At 38.1% G+C, this 13,295-nt stretch overlaps 4 protein-coding genes across 6 annotated transcripts; 2 read left to right on the top strand and 2 right to left on the bottom strand.

Annotated features, from left to right (window-relative positions):
* Positions 1–87: 87 nt before the first annotated feature.
* Positions 88–435, bottom strand: LOC141589709 (uncharacterized). The gene has a single exon (XM_074410335.1). It carries the CDS (start codon positions 433–435, stop codon positions 88–90), a length of 348 nt encoding a protein of 115 aa, XP_074266436.1.
* Positions 436–917: 482 nt separating this feature from the next.
* Positions 918–4,956, top strand: LOC141591721 (uncharacterized). Of its 2 annotated transcripts, none has more exons than XM_074412148.1 (9): positions 918–1,219; positions 1,588–1,688; positions 1,910–2,024; positions 2,131–2,189; positions 2,654–2,705; positions 2,822–2,933; positions 3,345–3,443; positions 3,531–3,658; positions 4,142–4,956. In XM_074412148.1, exons 1-9 carry the CDS (start codon positions 1,032–1,034, stop codon positions 4,671–4,673), a joined length of 1,386 nt encoding a protein of 461 aa, XP_074268249.1. In that variant the 5' UTR covers positions 918–1,031; the 3' UTR covers positions 4,674–4,956. The 2 variants fall into 2 exon arrangements, with proteins under 2 accessions (XP_074268249.1, XP_074268250.1); XM_074412149.1 differs by having other exon boundaries at positions 931–1,219; positions 4,145–4,956.
* Positions 4,957–5,487: 531 nt separating this feature from the next.
* On the top strand, positions 5,488–8,528 carry LOC141591719 (peroxisomal (S)-2-hydroxyacid oxidase GLO4-like). Its single transcript, XM_074412144.1, has 12 exons — positions 5,488–5,632; positions 6,109–6,256; positions 6,325–6,449; positions 6,650–6,696; positions 6,790–6,867; positions 6,947–7,071; positions 7,190–7,247; positions 7,446–7,508; positions 7,606–7,675; positions 7,833–7,933; positions 8,011–8,115; positions 8,205–8,528. Exons 2-12 carry the CDS (start codon positions 6,114–6,116, stop codon positions 8,382–8,384), a joined length of 1,095 nt encoding a protein of 364 aa, XP_074268245.1. The 5' UTR covers positions 5,488–5,632; positions 6,109–6,113; the 3' UTR covers positions 8,385–8,528.
* A 188-nt stretch (positions 8,529–8,716) lies between these two features.
* Positions 8,717–12,906, bottom strand: LOC141591720 (protein FLUORESCENT IN BLUE LIGHT, chloroplastic-like). 2 transcript variants are annotated; one of them, XM_074412146.1, is made up of 5 exons: positions 12,578–12,906; positions 10,529–10,692; positions 10,235–10,406; positions 9,481–9,804; positions 8,717–9,245 (listed from the first exon to the last, which is right to left on the bottom strand). In XM_074412146.1, exons 1-5 carry the CDS (start codon positions 12,675–12,677, stop codon positions 9,043–9,045), a joined length of 963 nt encoding a protein of 320 aa, XP_074268247.1. In that variant the 5' UTR covers positions 12,678–12,906; the 3' UTR covers positions 8,717–9,042. The 2 variants fall into 2 exon arrangements, with proteins under 2 accessions (XP_074268247.1, XP_074268248.1); XM_074412147.1 differs by having other exon boundaries at positions 10,521–10,692; positions 12,578–12,840.
* Positions 12,907–13,295: the final 389 nt, after the last annotated feature.

The following is a 13,295-nucleotide window of genomic DNA, read 5'->3' as shown; positions in this document are numbered from 1 at the left end:
ATATTAGCAGAAGATTTATCTTATTTATTCAAGTGTTATGTTTATTTTTTATTTTTTTTTGGTACATAAGAGGGCTAAAACCCGAAACTAAGGAATAAATCGAGGGGTAGTAACCCCTAGCAAGTCCTCACGGAGAATAGTTCTAAGGTCATCCGGAGGTTCGTCGAGGAAGGTAACTTCAGTAGGAGCGTTAACACCTTGATTAGCGAGCCAGTCACTTGCCCGATTAGCTTCCCTAAACACGTGCTCTATGTGAACTTGCCAACCCGGGAGACGGATAAGTTCCTTGCAGCGGACCACTAGGGGTCGAATACTATTACTTACTAGCTGATCTTTGAGGACCAAATCAACGCAGGTTGCATTATCCATATGAACAAGAAGCTTGGCGACTTGATAAATTCTCGCTCTTTCTAGTCCTGCGAGTAGAGCTAGCATTTCTGCTCTCATAGAGGTGCAATGCCCGCCCAAAAGAGATAATCTGTTGAGATATAGTTACCTGTATCGTCTCGAAAGATGCCGCCACAACCAGCTGGACCCGGATTTCCCTTTGAGGCCCCATCGGTATTGAGGAGACACCAATTGTGAGGAGGAGGATGCCACCTAATAAGAACTTCTCTGCGTCGAGTACCCGACATGGGAATAAACAGCGAGAATTTGTCAAATGCCCCTTTGGATGACTCGAATTGTTGTAACAGGAAAGGGATAGGATTTGTTGGATTTTCAGAAGCTCGATCAAAAGCGACATTGTTACGCCATCTCCAAATCCACCAACAAGTGATGGCAAATTTCATCGACCAATCCTCGATACCCACATCTAAGCTATTACTTGCATTTAAGGAGATCAAGTGTTATGTTTATACTTAACTCGTTTTATTGATGATTCTTTACTAAAACCGCCTAACTACTTATTGAAATTTAAAATGATTTAGGATTTCAAGAATTGACAACGGCTCCCCTCATTTCAGAAAAACCTCTTTCAGAATTGACAAGCCATAAACCCTCTTTCAGAAAAACCTTAATTTGCGTAAAAAATGGCACAATCTCGCAGCAATCACATACACCCAGATGAAGATCAAGAAGATTACTCCGAAATGGAACATTATACCGATGAAGAATTCAATTCTGAAGATTCTGATGATGATCCGTCATACACAAACGAATTAATCAAAGCTCAATCCAAATTGTCCAAGCTATCAATTGAAAACAAATCAAGATTAAGGTGAATTAATGGTTTAATTTATCTGGGTTATCGTCAAAATTTAAACTTCGTGTCGAATATTTATCTAGTAATCCCTCCGTCCTATTCATTTGTTTACTTGTTTTTATTATTTGTGACGGGTATTTTAATTAAAGGTAAACAAATGATTGGGACGGAGGGAGTAATTCATATTTTGATTGCTCTTATTTATATTCAGTGCCGCCATAGGACGATGAAATTATTGAAACTTTAACAAAAGTTTTGAATTTTTTCGCTAATTTACGTTATTGTATTACTAGTTCATCCCCTCAAAACTATAAACCCTAATTCCGCTACTATATGCTTTGTTTTCTTGGTTGGTTTTATTTGTTTGTTATTTTATATGACAGAGATGATGAAATATTGGAGGTAGATGATGAGGGTACGAGTTTACCGAAGCTTAGTAAAGAAGATTTGAAGAATTTTGAGCATGTTCAAGAAATAATAGATTGTAAGCAAGAATTTTAAAATGATTATTAAAATGTTATTTTGTTGTTTGTGAATTATTATGCACAAATTCGCATTTGTGAGCTGTGATGTCTCACAACCGGTTAAAGAGGGCAGGTGGTTCTGAGATGTCACAAGTCGTCACAAGTAAGAATAGCTGATTATTATGATGTTATGAAGAATTTTATTGATTGGAAAAACGGATTGTTTTCGTATGGTGGTCAGGCGGGCAGGTGGAGAAATTGAAGGTGGAGCAATGTAAGGTGTATTTGAGGAAACATGGGTTGAGATTGACGGGGAAGAAGGACGTTCTTATTCAAAGAATTAAAGAGCACATAGAGTATGTAACAAAATTATTTGATGGAAGCAATGCTTATTTACTTTTACTGACAGTCGTTTTAAAGTGTGTAAAGACGATAATCTGGTAATGTGAATTTGATTGTCAGGATTCTGAATGGGGGAGAGAAGAAGTATCCGCCTTCGAGCTTTGTATTAAACTGCAAGGGTAAGTTTTGGGTGTAATACATGAAAATATTTTTATGCAATCAAATCACCAATTCATTATTCACTGGGATAGGCCAGCTGTTTGTCTCGTGTTAGACTGTCTCGCAAATAAAAGCTGTGAGACACAGCCTAAGACCGTCTTGTTTGAGATTTGAAATATGCAAGTAAAATGGTTACTGTTAGTTTATTGTGGTTGTAGCTCAGAGTAAGGCTAGGGCTAGGGATGTCCTGACCATAATGTATGTCTCAAATGATTCATATTAGCCTTATTTCCGGTGTCAATGTCATGTTCTGATCACGAGAACATATCTTGTTCTGAACTGTAATAGAATTTCTGGTTGTCTAAATAAGCTATATGACTTCTAAAGTTCTAATACGGAGTATCAACTTTTGGAAAGTTGATGCTGCATTTTGTTGGTGTTCTGCTTCTCCATATTCATGATAAACATTTGAGACATTATGCAGGTGATGCGTGTTTAGGGGACGTAGTGATGTTTGAGCAAACTGTATATGAAGGGTATGTTTCCTGACTTTGCGTTTTACAGTTCGCAAGTCTAGTAGCTGCTAAGCTAGTTAGCAATTAGTATAGTGTCTTTAAGAACATTTCCTTACCAGTGCAATTGCTTGGCTCAGGTTCAGCATTGTCTCAAGGAGTGCCAGTGGACCACCATGTGGCAAACGAACCATTGCAGGCCGGATAGTGAATGAAAGTTACGGTGCAGCTAAACAACAGCATACATTTACGGTTGGTTCACTACACATGACTACACATCATATCTTTTACTCTCTACATGGGCTACAAAAATCCCCTAGTAAATAATTGATATTATAGTTTGTAAATGTGGATTTATGTTTTGAAGACATTTCCCCGCATCCATATCGTCAGTTTAGTACAAAGTCCATGTTCCTGAATAAGTTATTCATGTGGATCCGTCTGTATCCGTATCTGACACCAATACCGGCCGACGGCCGTACCAAACAGGTTATGACACAGTTTTAATCTTGAATCGGATAAAAACACCATTCTTTTATCTTGATCATGGTAATGTTGCTGCTGATGGTATTACTTAACTTCTGCACAGGACCGGGAAAGACCATTCTTTTATCTTGACAAAATCTTTACTTCCGTTTATGCTGGCCGTCTTTCTCTGATCAGGTTGAGGTTCTTTGGAGCAAAGGGGAGAAGCCACTTCCCCCACTTCATCCGCTCTTGATAAAGGGAAGAAATCTGTACAAATTGGAGACAAGGAGACAGGTCAGTGATTAACAGACTCTGCTTGCTTTTGATGCTGATATATTTTCCTAATGATTACTCAAGTGACGACGTGACGTTCAATTGTAGAGGTGGGAAGATGAAGCTGAAAGGCAGAGAGTTCTGAGTGAAAAACATAGCAGGGGTACAGTGGCTAGATCAAATAGGGAAGCTCGAATTCAAGAGAAGATGGCAAATAAGTCGCTTAAAGGCGTGAGGTAATTCACTCAACACCATCTACATTCTGTATTGTACATTTGTACTCCCCCCGTTTCGCTTTACAAGTCGTTTTAGGGTGTTACACAAGAATTAAGAGAAACCACTGGAACTGTTAAAATATTCCAAAATATTATGTTAAGTACGATAATGAAAATTTCACCGAAAATTGCATCAAATTATTGCTACTTCATAATAAAAAGAAGCATGTCTGCTTTAGTTGTACATATTCGAAATGGATTAATTACGTTGAAATAAAGGAACATGGCTACATGGCGATTTCATGGCCTGCTGAATTAGTTGCACTTTTTTTTTTGTGAAGTATTATTCATATGCCATACTCGTCACAAACTCACAATGTTCGTGATGGATCATCCAGAAACCGTGTTTCTTTGCTGTCAAGACTCGGGTGAAAATGTGTGCATTTGATTCCGCTTACCTCTCGTAATGTAGCTGATATTGTCTCATTTAAATTGTATCTACAGCAGGGTTAATCCAAAGAACAAAGAGAACCCATGCCATCCAAAGGGCTCGAAGCATGAAACAAATCAAATTTCTCGCTATGGTTCTGAAAAGTCCAGAATCAATGTCCAACAGCAACAACAATCTGAGGCTCCGAAACAGAACTCAAATTCCGTACCACTATCTAGATATCCATTAACAACCCAGCTTAATAAACCGAATATGCCAGCATCTCATTTTCATCAGCAAGCCACTTACAGAGCTCAAAGTTCTTATTTGACGAATGTATATTATCCTCAAGGCCAACCTTTGCCTTGCGGTTATCCAACATTGATGAATACTAACTACATGCAGTCAACAGGCCCTTGTCAAAGACCGGGCGTATATTATCCTCAAGGCCAACCTTTGCCTGGCGGTTATACAACAGTGATGAATGCTAACTACAATCAGTCAACAGGCCCTTGGCAAAGACCGGCCCCAAAACAACAATTATGTCGACTTTATCGTCAAGGTAGATGTCACTTTGGTAACCGATGCAAGTTCTTGCATGAATGAGTTGAGGAGGGACTTACTACTGGATTTTTATCTTGCTACGCTTTAGAAATCAGTCGGTGTCAAAAACTGCTCTTTTTGCTCCCGTTACACCAAAATGAAATTACGCTGTTATGCTAAATTTTGTCAAAGCTGTAACATTTTGTCGTTAAAATGGCGAAATTTTGCCCCGTCTACAATGTAGACGAAAAGTGGCCGTCTACAATGAGAATTTGCGGGCTGGTTCATTGGAATAGGGTTGTAATCCAACAGTATTTTTGAATGGATATTTTATTGTGATGTCTGATCTAGGAAATGCTATATACTGAACAGAGGATTATTACTGTAGGGTGCAGAATCTCTGAAAATAAAATCTAGTTATGTTTCAGTTTAATTACCGACAATTCTGATGTCCTATTCTTTTGGACTTAATGTCAGTTCATAACAGTTTGATTCATATCCTTTTAGACCTGATTGGTTCAGTTCCGGTTTACTTTTCAAGTCAGTTCAACGAGTTTAAGGCCGAAAAAACGGGGACGAAGTGAGAAATACTTCTCAGTTGTCACCCAAAAAAAGAGATATTTCTCAATTTTTTCCTCTTCCAAACATAAAAAGGTAGCTAATTAAATTCTTGGGTACACCGGGTGTACCACGTCATCGTACATCCTAGCCAATGAAAATATTAGAATTGACTAAATTCTCCATAAACAGTTAAACATAATCTTAATAAAATAAAAACTTAGGCATCTCATTGGTTAGGGTGTATGATATTTTTGTACACACGGTGGACCTTCCAATTTTTCGCCAATTAAATTGACTTTTTTTTTTGGTCTTATTCACCCAATTTTCTGTACACTAAACATGTGATATTGCCATATTGCCAACATATCTGATATTTCTCTTCCCATTTCTACTTAAAAAATCACTCTCTCACATCTACTGTACTTTTCTTCATCTACTCTAAAATCAGCTGAATTTTTGAGGTATGTGCTCAACTAGTAAAATCCATTAGTTAAAGTAATTTAGTTCACGACACCACGTGAATTTTTCGTAATTTTTTTGTGACTGTATTACTATCAGTAATAGACTGTCATGCTTTTGCTGTAAAACTTTTCAGAGAGACTTTTTGTTATAATCTTGATTTCTGCTGTTAAACATTTTTTTTTTTTGCTAATTGCTTCTAATTCAGTATGTTACTGCAATAATTTATCTTTTCATTATTCATATTTTCAAACATAAGTTGTAGGAGATAAGAAGTTTATCTATAAACATGATCTGTTGTTGTGTACAGTGGCCACATATAATCTATTAAAAGCGACAACAACATTACCCGAGTGCCTTAAACATAATTTTGCCTTTTGTATTTATTTTGCACTTGCCTCTTACTTTGGTTGTAAGTATTGGGGTAAAATTCACAAGGTAAAATTTTGCATTTCAGCTGTCAGATTTTTTGTTGCAGGATAAATGACAGGGGAACCAGTGAATGTGAATGAGTTTCAGGAACTGGCTCGTCGAGCCCTTCCTAAAATGTATTATGATTTCTTTGTCGGAGCAGCTGAAGACGAGCATACACTAAGGGAAAATGTCAAAGCTTTCTCCAGAATCATGTACTGGCTTATATTTTTAAACTTGTTGACATGATTCCATCCATCTTACTCTACTGTAATCATTGCAGGATTCGTCCGAGAATTCTCATAGATGTGAGCCGAATTGATCTGTCAACTAGCATCTTGGGCTATAACATCTCGTCTCCAATCATGATCGCTCCAACTTCCTATCATAAATTAGCACACCCTCAAGGTAGCATATTTGTCGCCTTTTAGTGCATTACTCCCTTCATCCCGTTTATATGGTCACAATATACTGGCTAAACGAACTTTTAGAAGTGAAAAACATCGTTTTTGATCAGTTCAATGTGACAAATGTAAGTAATCAGAGTCTGTATACAGAAATCTAGACTGTTTACCATAACATCATATTCTTTCATTTGCCGAATGTAGGAGAAATTGCGACAGCAAAAGCTGCAGCTGCACATAAAACCATTATGGTAATTAATTACTAACAGTTCGTACGAGTACAGTGATTTGTACTTAGACATGTCATATATTCATTCAAACCCTTTTGTCTGATTTCATCCTAGGTACTGTCTTTCAGTTCGACTTCCTCCTTAGAAGAGGTTTCCTCCTGCTGTGATGCTGTCCGGTTTTTTCAATTATACGTAAGCAAGATGTTCAATTTTCATCAGTCATAATCTCTGCTGTGATGATGTGCCTTACTTATGGAACTTATTTGAGAAGGTATTCAAAGATAGAAAACTAACAACTTGGCTAATACAAAGAGCTGAAAGAAGTGGATACAAGGCAATCGTTCTAACTGTTGACACGCCTAAGCTTGGTCGAAGGGAGGCAGATATAAAGAATAAGTGAGATCTTATAATGTTCTGTCAATGACTTTTTTTTTTTTTTTTTTTTTTTTTGGTCTCGGCATGCAAAAGATCACAAATACAATGTTCATATTTCTATTTCACTGTATTTTGACAGAATGATCGCTCCGCAGTTGAAGAATTTGGAAGGTTTTATGTCAACTGAAGTTGTTACTGTAAGCAATAAAATCTTTTTCTTTTTACTTTGGCGGGTTTTATCAGTAAGCCATTCATGATTTATTTAGTCTTATAGCTTTCTACCAAGACACTGTGTCAAGTGCCATAAAGGCAAAGCGAAGTTATTTGAGTATGGATGGCTGTTTTAGGGTTCCCTGATTTGTAAGTCTTGATGTAGCGCCTTCTGTTGGCTGCAGGACAAGGGATCGGGTCCTGAAGCTTTTGCAAATAGCACATTTGACGCTTCTTTGTCCTGGAAGGTATGAAGCTGCAGAAGTTCATCCTTGCAGTACATTCGACAGTAAATCTGAAGTTAATCCGTTAGAGACCTTCCTGACATCGCCTGTTATTTTTCAGGATATAGATTGGTTGAGGTCTGTTACAAAGCTACCAATCTTGGTCAAGGGAATACTCACAAATGAAGATGGTAACATTTTATGTCATTTGTTTACGCTTCTGGTCGTTAAAGTTTAATTAATCCACTTCAGAAAATTAGAGAGTGAGTCAGTTTCCATTTACTGCACTTCTTACTTTTTACCAAACTGAATGTAATATCACTCAAAACACTGTTAATAACTTGGCAGCAACAAAAGCTGTGGAAATGGGAGTGGATGGCATCATAGTGTCGAATCATGGAGCTCGACAACTTAATTATGCTCCAGCAACTATCTCTGTGCTTCAAGAGGTTACTGTTATTCATTCTTTTCATTTATTTGATCAATTTGTTTTTTTACCGACTAACGCTGTGCAGCATTATCACAGGTGGTTCATGCTGTAGGTGGCAAGATTCCAGTTCTTTTTGATGGAGGCGTGAGACGGGGAACAGATGTCTTTAAGGCTTTGGCGCTTGGAGCACAGGCTGTTCTTGTAAGACTTTCTGATTTCATATCGAGTATAATTTACAGCAATATGCAATAGTGACCTGTTATCCTGACGATTGCTAAATCTGACCTCAGATTGGAAGACCGATAATATTTGGACTGGCTGCCAAGGGAGAAAATGGCGTAAAAAGTGTGCTAGGGATGTTAAAGGATGAACTCGAGCTCACCATGGCCCTTGCCGGGTGCACAAGCATAAAGGACATCACCAGGGCACATGTAACAACTGAGCGCGACAAACTCCAGTCCCTACTGTAAAATGTAATCATTTTGATGACTATTACGGAGTATATGTTTATGAATAATGATGTAATAAAACAAAATGACTCATTAAACAGGTTATACTTTTTTTTGTAATAATGACCGTCATTTGATACAGTTATCGATACACAACTTTTTATCACAGGTCATCCCATAAATAGTTTCTCTATATCATTAACACGAGTTGGCTTCGTACATCACAAAACCCGCATCTGCCATTTGCAGGAACACGTCAAGCGTGGGATAATGTTCTACTCTAGTAATGTCTAGCCTTGTTTTGTATAAAACCTGCAACTGAGCAAAACAGGAAGGTGAATGCACCAGAGCTCGACGCCAAATAAGGGCAAAATTATTTTTCAGCAAAACTTTAGAGACATCAGCAGAGGTCCAGAGCTCACATAAACTGTCATAGTTTTCAAATATTGCTAACAACATGCAATTTCAAAACAAGTGAAAATCTCTTGTCGAGCAGCTACCGAACTCAGAGTAGCTGGAACGACATTTTCCAGCAAAACTTTCTAGACATCATGTATCGAAATGTCTGCAATTCAAAAACATCAAACAGGATCTAATACACATAAAGACCCAAGAAGGAATTCCCTATTTCTTCGCTATGTAAGTGTAACTGCTAAGCATTGATGAAACAGAGAACAGATCAGTCAGCTTCCAGTCTAGCAATGTATTTGTCATAAAACTTTCCGGCGTTTTCAAGATCTCCAAGTTCTGTGTAACAGTCTGCAATTGCGCCATAGGCCTCGGTGTTTCCTGATGTTTCTTTAGCGCGCTTTGATATCGCTAGGACCAGTTTATGGTACTTGATTGCTTCAGCGTACTTTCCTTGTCTTTGCAAGGATGCTCCTGAAACAATTTAACCGATAATTCTCTTTATGATTTTAAATTTGTGAACCAAATACTGAACAACAAGAAAATCATCCAAATGCCTCAAAAATTCCTATTTATGGTGCAGTCTGCAGGTCGAATGTATACAAAATGGTTATAAACCTTGAATAGGGTTCTTCATTCTAAGCCAAAGAAAACTTCGTATTATACTCCTCGATGAGATCAGAAAGTAACATATGCCAAGAAGACTAACCTATGCCTCTAGCGGCTTTCTTCTCCTCGATAGGGTCCTTTAAATCCTGAGCGAGTTCTAGAGCTATTTTGAACTCCGTAAATGCCTTCTCTGGGTCTAGGTTCCTTAAGTAGTTCTTCCCAGTTTTAAGATGAGAAATCAATTTTTCTTTTTTAGGATCAACTATCACTTCCGCCTCCTCCATGGCTCTGGCACCCACAGGAGCATAACTCAAAGCAGGCGCGTATGATTCAATTTTTGCTTGCCTTCTTAGAGCTGCATTAATTTGGCGAAGCTGTTCATTGAGCCGTAGAAGTTCTCCCTTTCTTTGACGCGCCAACAATCCTTCAACACAATGAAATCATATATGAAGATCAAGTTGAAATGAACAAAAACACAGGACATGTTATCTCAGGTTGCATTCAAAACCCCGTGACTGAGCGCAGTAGCGGTACTATGAATAAATACACAAATAAAAACATAATAGATCGTGACTCGACTGAAATGAGCATTATCGAGCCAGAAGGAAACTAGGTCGTCCATTTCGATTCGAGAGGAGATATAGCCTTCAACAAATAACTCCTAATGTAAGCCCAAAATGAGCTACTTACAAGCATATAAACTTAAAAAATCTCAGTTGCTTGTCATTTTTCAGTAAAAATAATACGAATTGAGTAACCCATCTAAGTTAAAGTTTAAAGCTGATGGAATTAGATATCTACGGAGTAATAATTAGAAACTATCAAAATAGTCGAGAGAAAGAATGTCATCTCACCCCCAACAATAGCTCCTACAAGGGACACAAATAGGAGCAGGGGCATGTTGAATACTGAGCTACTGTCAGCCTCACAAGTTTCTGCTAGAGCTTCTAAAGGCATAGCCAGACCCATCAACACAGCATTGGTTAGCACAAGAGCCATTGCTGGAAATTTGTCGATTTGTGCCTTCTGTATTATTGATCAGGACAAAATAATGAACCTGTGATTAGCTTTCGAGAAATTTCTTAACAAACAATTTCAACAAAACCTTTAGACGAATATAAAATAAGAAAATCTACTCACCAGCATACCTGAGTGACACGGCCTAATAAAACATTTTCAGAACGTTGTTGGGAGATATGAATGCAAGTTTTGCCAGATTTTAAAGGCTGAATCACATTTGATAGTCCAGATGCTGCATTTGGTCCTGCCAATATGCGCTGCCCAGGATCGGTTGGAAGCATTGCTCGATCGCCTACGTCAACAAGGATACTCGGATTTATATACATGCCAGATCAGCACACGTGCCATTTGCTGAATAATCATAATGTTTTTCAGAAGGGATTGTGAATCTAGGTATTATCCCTTAAAGCTTGCCCTTCTTAGCATGAGATTTAAACTGAGGTCTTAATCAACAATAGTAAAATACATGAAGGTGCTCCATACATTAGCAAGTCTATCCTTGACCCACACGGCCACACATGCGTGCACAAATCTAAGGAACTTTAAATTTCATGATTAATATAGCTTAGAAGTATCTGTAATTCTCATTTAGTCCCGTCTCAATGACTCATGATGATTGTTAAGAGTATAAAACCAATCTTGGTACTCCAACCATCGGCTTAAGCTTTTGGTTGAGATGGTTTCTTGACATGGTATCAGAGCCAGTGTGACCACTAGGTCACGGGTTTGAATCCCACCCCCTCAATTCTAAAGTGGAGTATTAGCAACAGGTATGGGGAGGGGAGGCCTGCAGCTGCATACACATTTCAAGCCCAAAGGGCATTCTTGTGAGGGGGAGTGTTAGAGTATAAAACCAATCTTGGGACTCGAACATCGGCTTAAGCTTTTGGTTGAGATGGTTTCTTGACAATGATATTATCATGAGACTAATTCATATTAACTGATCCAAATCTAAATTGTCGAAGAATAGAATCTGATTGTTAAATTGAGTCGTGACAACAATGTATGGGTAGTGTATTGATAAGAATTCAGTCGGTCTAACGGTCTACTTGAGTTGAGAGTTGAGACTATATCTCAAGTAGATTATGAAATTCTTAGAGAAACATCAATCATCAAGTGAGCTGAATCAGCTGATGAATTTTGTGCTTGGTAGTTGGCTCCATTACTTACACCAACTTACTGATACTATGCGTACGTAAACTCCTACAAAAGATGCATACAAACGGATACCAATTTCTCAAACTCACATTCAAGTTTCACTGATATGCAATCAGCTCAACACCCAATAACTCACACACACATGAGAAGGAACTATCATCATGATGCAGGTAAGTTGAGATATTTCGGTTTTAAGGCTGAACAGCCAGTTCCTTCATCAAACAACTTACGAGGTATAACCTACGACATGCTCTATCATCCAACCTGATCATTCTCTTCTTGAAAGTTGAAACTACCTTATACCCCAACCACATTATTAATTAGTATGACCAATTTGAACTTGAGCTATTTATGCGGTATGGTGGCCATTTAGGCAACACATTATCTCAATTTAGGCATACAAAATTGTTATTCACCCGAATAATTTCCTCCAAATTGTTCCCTCTTTCTATCTACTACAAGTAATAATATCATTTTTTCTTTACTCATTTCTAACTAAAACCAATTCCCTCAAGAATTCACCTTTCGTCTTTCCTGACATACAATTAAATTCACCAAAATACGTCCCTCATTCATAGCCTTCTGCCTTTTCCCCCCAATACAACAACAACACCATTACCCCAGTGCCTCAAAGATCCCGCAAATTGCAGGGCAAACACAAAGAAACTGTTTATGGATGAAAATTGCATCGATAACTGCATGGAATGACTGATATACTACACAATAAAAAGAAGCGAAGCCAGTTTAATCCGTCATTTTGCTTTATTCCATCGTAAGCTAAAACCAAAGAATAACGAGTCTTTGATTCCATTGGAATTCGGAAACATGATATTTAAAGGGAAAACTATGAAGTACTGTAGTATATAACAAAAAGATACTCGTATGAGCATTTATCTAAACAAGATCACATTTTTACTAACATAGCAAGCATAATCCATGATTTCAGCAAAAGGGTACTTAGAATTATGATAAAAGAAGCCAACAAAAACAAGAAATCAACTCAATAAGCTAAAACTAACCATTGAATCTGAATTTTCTGGAGAAAATCTGGTGAAATGAGGAAAAAGCAGGATTCTTTGTAGGAGAAAGAACAGAAGAACATTGAAAAAACATGGCCATTTACTGTAAGAGTAAAGGGTAATTGTAGGAAACAGTTGAGAAGGGAGAAGGAGAAGATGTTAAGGATAGAGAAAGAGGTATGGACATTGGATAGTGTCACTGTGGATTACAGTATCATTTTACTCTAAAGGCTGATGACATAATTAGAGGGATAATATCTGAGGGATTGCATCAGTATTCTTAATCTTTGTATGTTTTTGTCAGAAACTGGGTGAGGTTTGTCAGACCCACAGGATTTTCAATTGACGTCAACTTATCTTGATGTCATGATGTGTACTAGGGATAGAGCATAGAGGTGGTTATCGAGTCGGGTTGTGCCACTCGAATCCGTGGACCATGGGAGAGGGTAGTGCAGGGTGAGGCGGCCGGGCTCTTTTAAGTGTGGCTTGAGCTCGATCTAGATAGACGAAATTCTTAAGTTTTTTTGTTTTTGACGGACCTAGGTTGGAGTGAGATGGACCGAGTCCAACCCCTTAGATGGAACGGAACGGGCTAGATCTGCGGGCTAATGGGACGTGGCTTTTGAAGTGGACTAGATCGAGTCAGTGGACTGACTTGTACTTTTCCCACCGGTCATGGTAAGTGCAAGTTTTTAAAACTATACCGTCCGATTTACTA

The sequence above is a fragment of the Silene latifolia genome, chromosome 7, assembly GCF_048544455.1.
Source record: "Silene latifolia isolate original U9 population chromosome 7, ASM4854445v1, whole genome shotgun sequence".
NCBI classification, from domain to species: domain Eukaryota; kingdom Viridiplantae; phylum Streptophyta; class Magnoliopsida; order Caryophyllales; family Caryophyllaceae; genus Silene; species Silene latifolia.
Note: the sequence above shows the minus strand (reverse complement) of the source record. Positions and strands in the feature narration are given on the sequence as shown.

Bases quoted from the DNA above. Each gene is read 5' to 3' on its own strand.
- LOC141591719 (XM_074412144.1), top strand. From the start codon at position 6,114: ATGACAGGGGAACCAGTGAATGTGAATGAGTTTCAGGAACTGGCTCGT. The intron at 7,072-7,189 runs GTGAGATCTTAT...GTATTTTGACAG, and splicing joins GAGGCAGATATAAAGAATAA to AATGATCGCTCCGCAGTTGA. The intron at 7,676-7,832 runs GTAACATTTTAT...ATAACTTGGCAG, and splicing joins AATACTCACAAATGAAGATG to CAACAAAAGCTGTGGAAATG.
- LOC141589709 (XM_074410335.1), bottom strand. From the start codon at position 435: ATGCTAGCTCTACTCGCAGGACTAGAAAGAGCGAGAATTTATCAAGTC.
- LOC141591720 (XM_074412146.1), bottom strand. From the start codon at position 12,677: ATGGCCATGTTTTTTCAATGTTCTTCTGTTCTTTCTCCTACAAAGAAT. The intron at 10,693-12,577 runs GTTAGTTTTAGC...TTGTTGACGTAG, and splicing joins CAGAAAATTCAGATTCAATG to GCGATCGAGCAATGCTTCCA. The intron at 9,246-9,480 runs GTTAGTCTTCTT...AAATTGTTTCAG, and splicing joins GAAAGCCGCTAGAGGCATAG to GAGCATCCTTGCAAAGACAA.
- LOC141591721 (XM_074412148.1), top strand. From the start codon at position 1,032: ATGGCACAATCTCGCAGCAATCACATACACCCAGATGAAGATCAAGAA. The intron at 1,689-1,909 runs GTAAGCAAGAAT...TATGGTGGTCAG, and splicing joins TGTTCAAGAAATAATAGATT to GCGGGCAGGTGGAGAAATTG. The intron at 2,706-2,821 runs GTATGTTTCCTG...TGCTTGGCTCAG, and splicing joins GAGCAAACTGTATATGAAGG to GTTCAGCATTGTCTCAAGGA.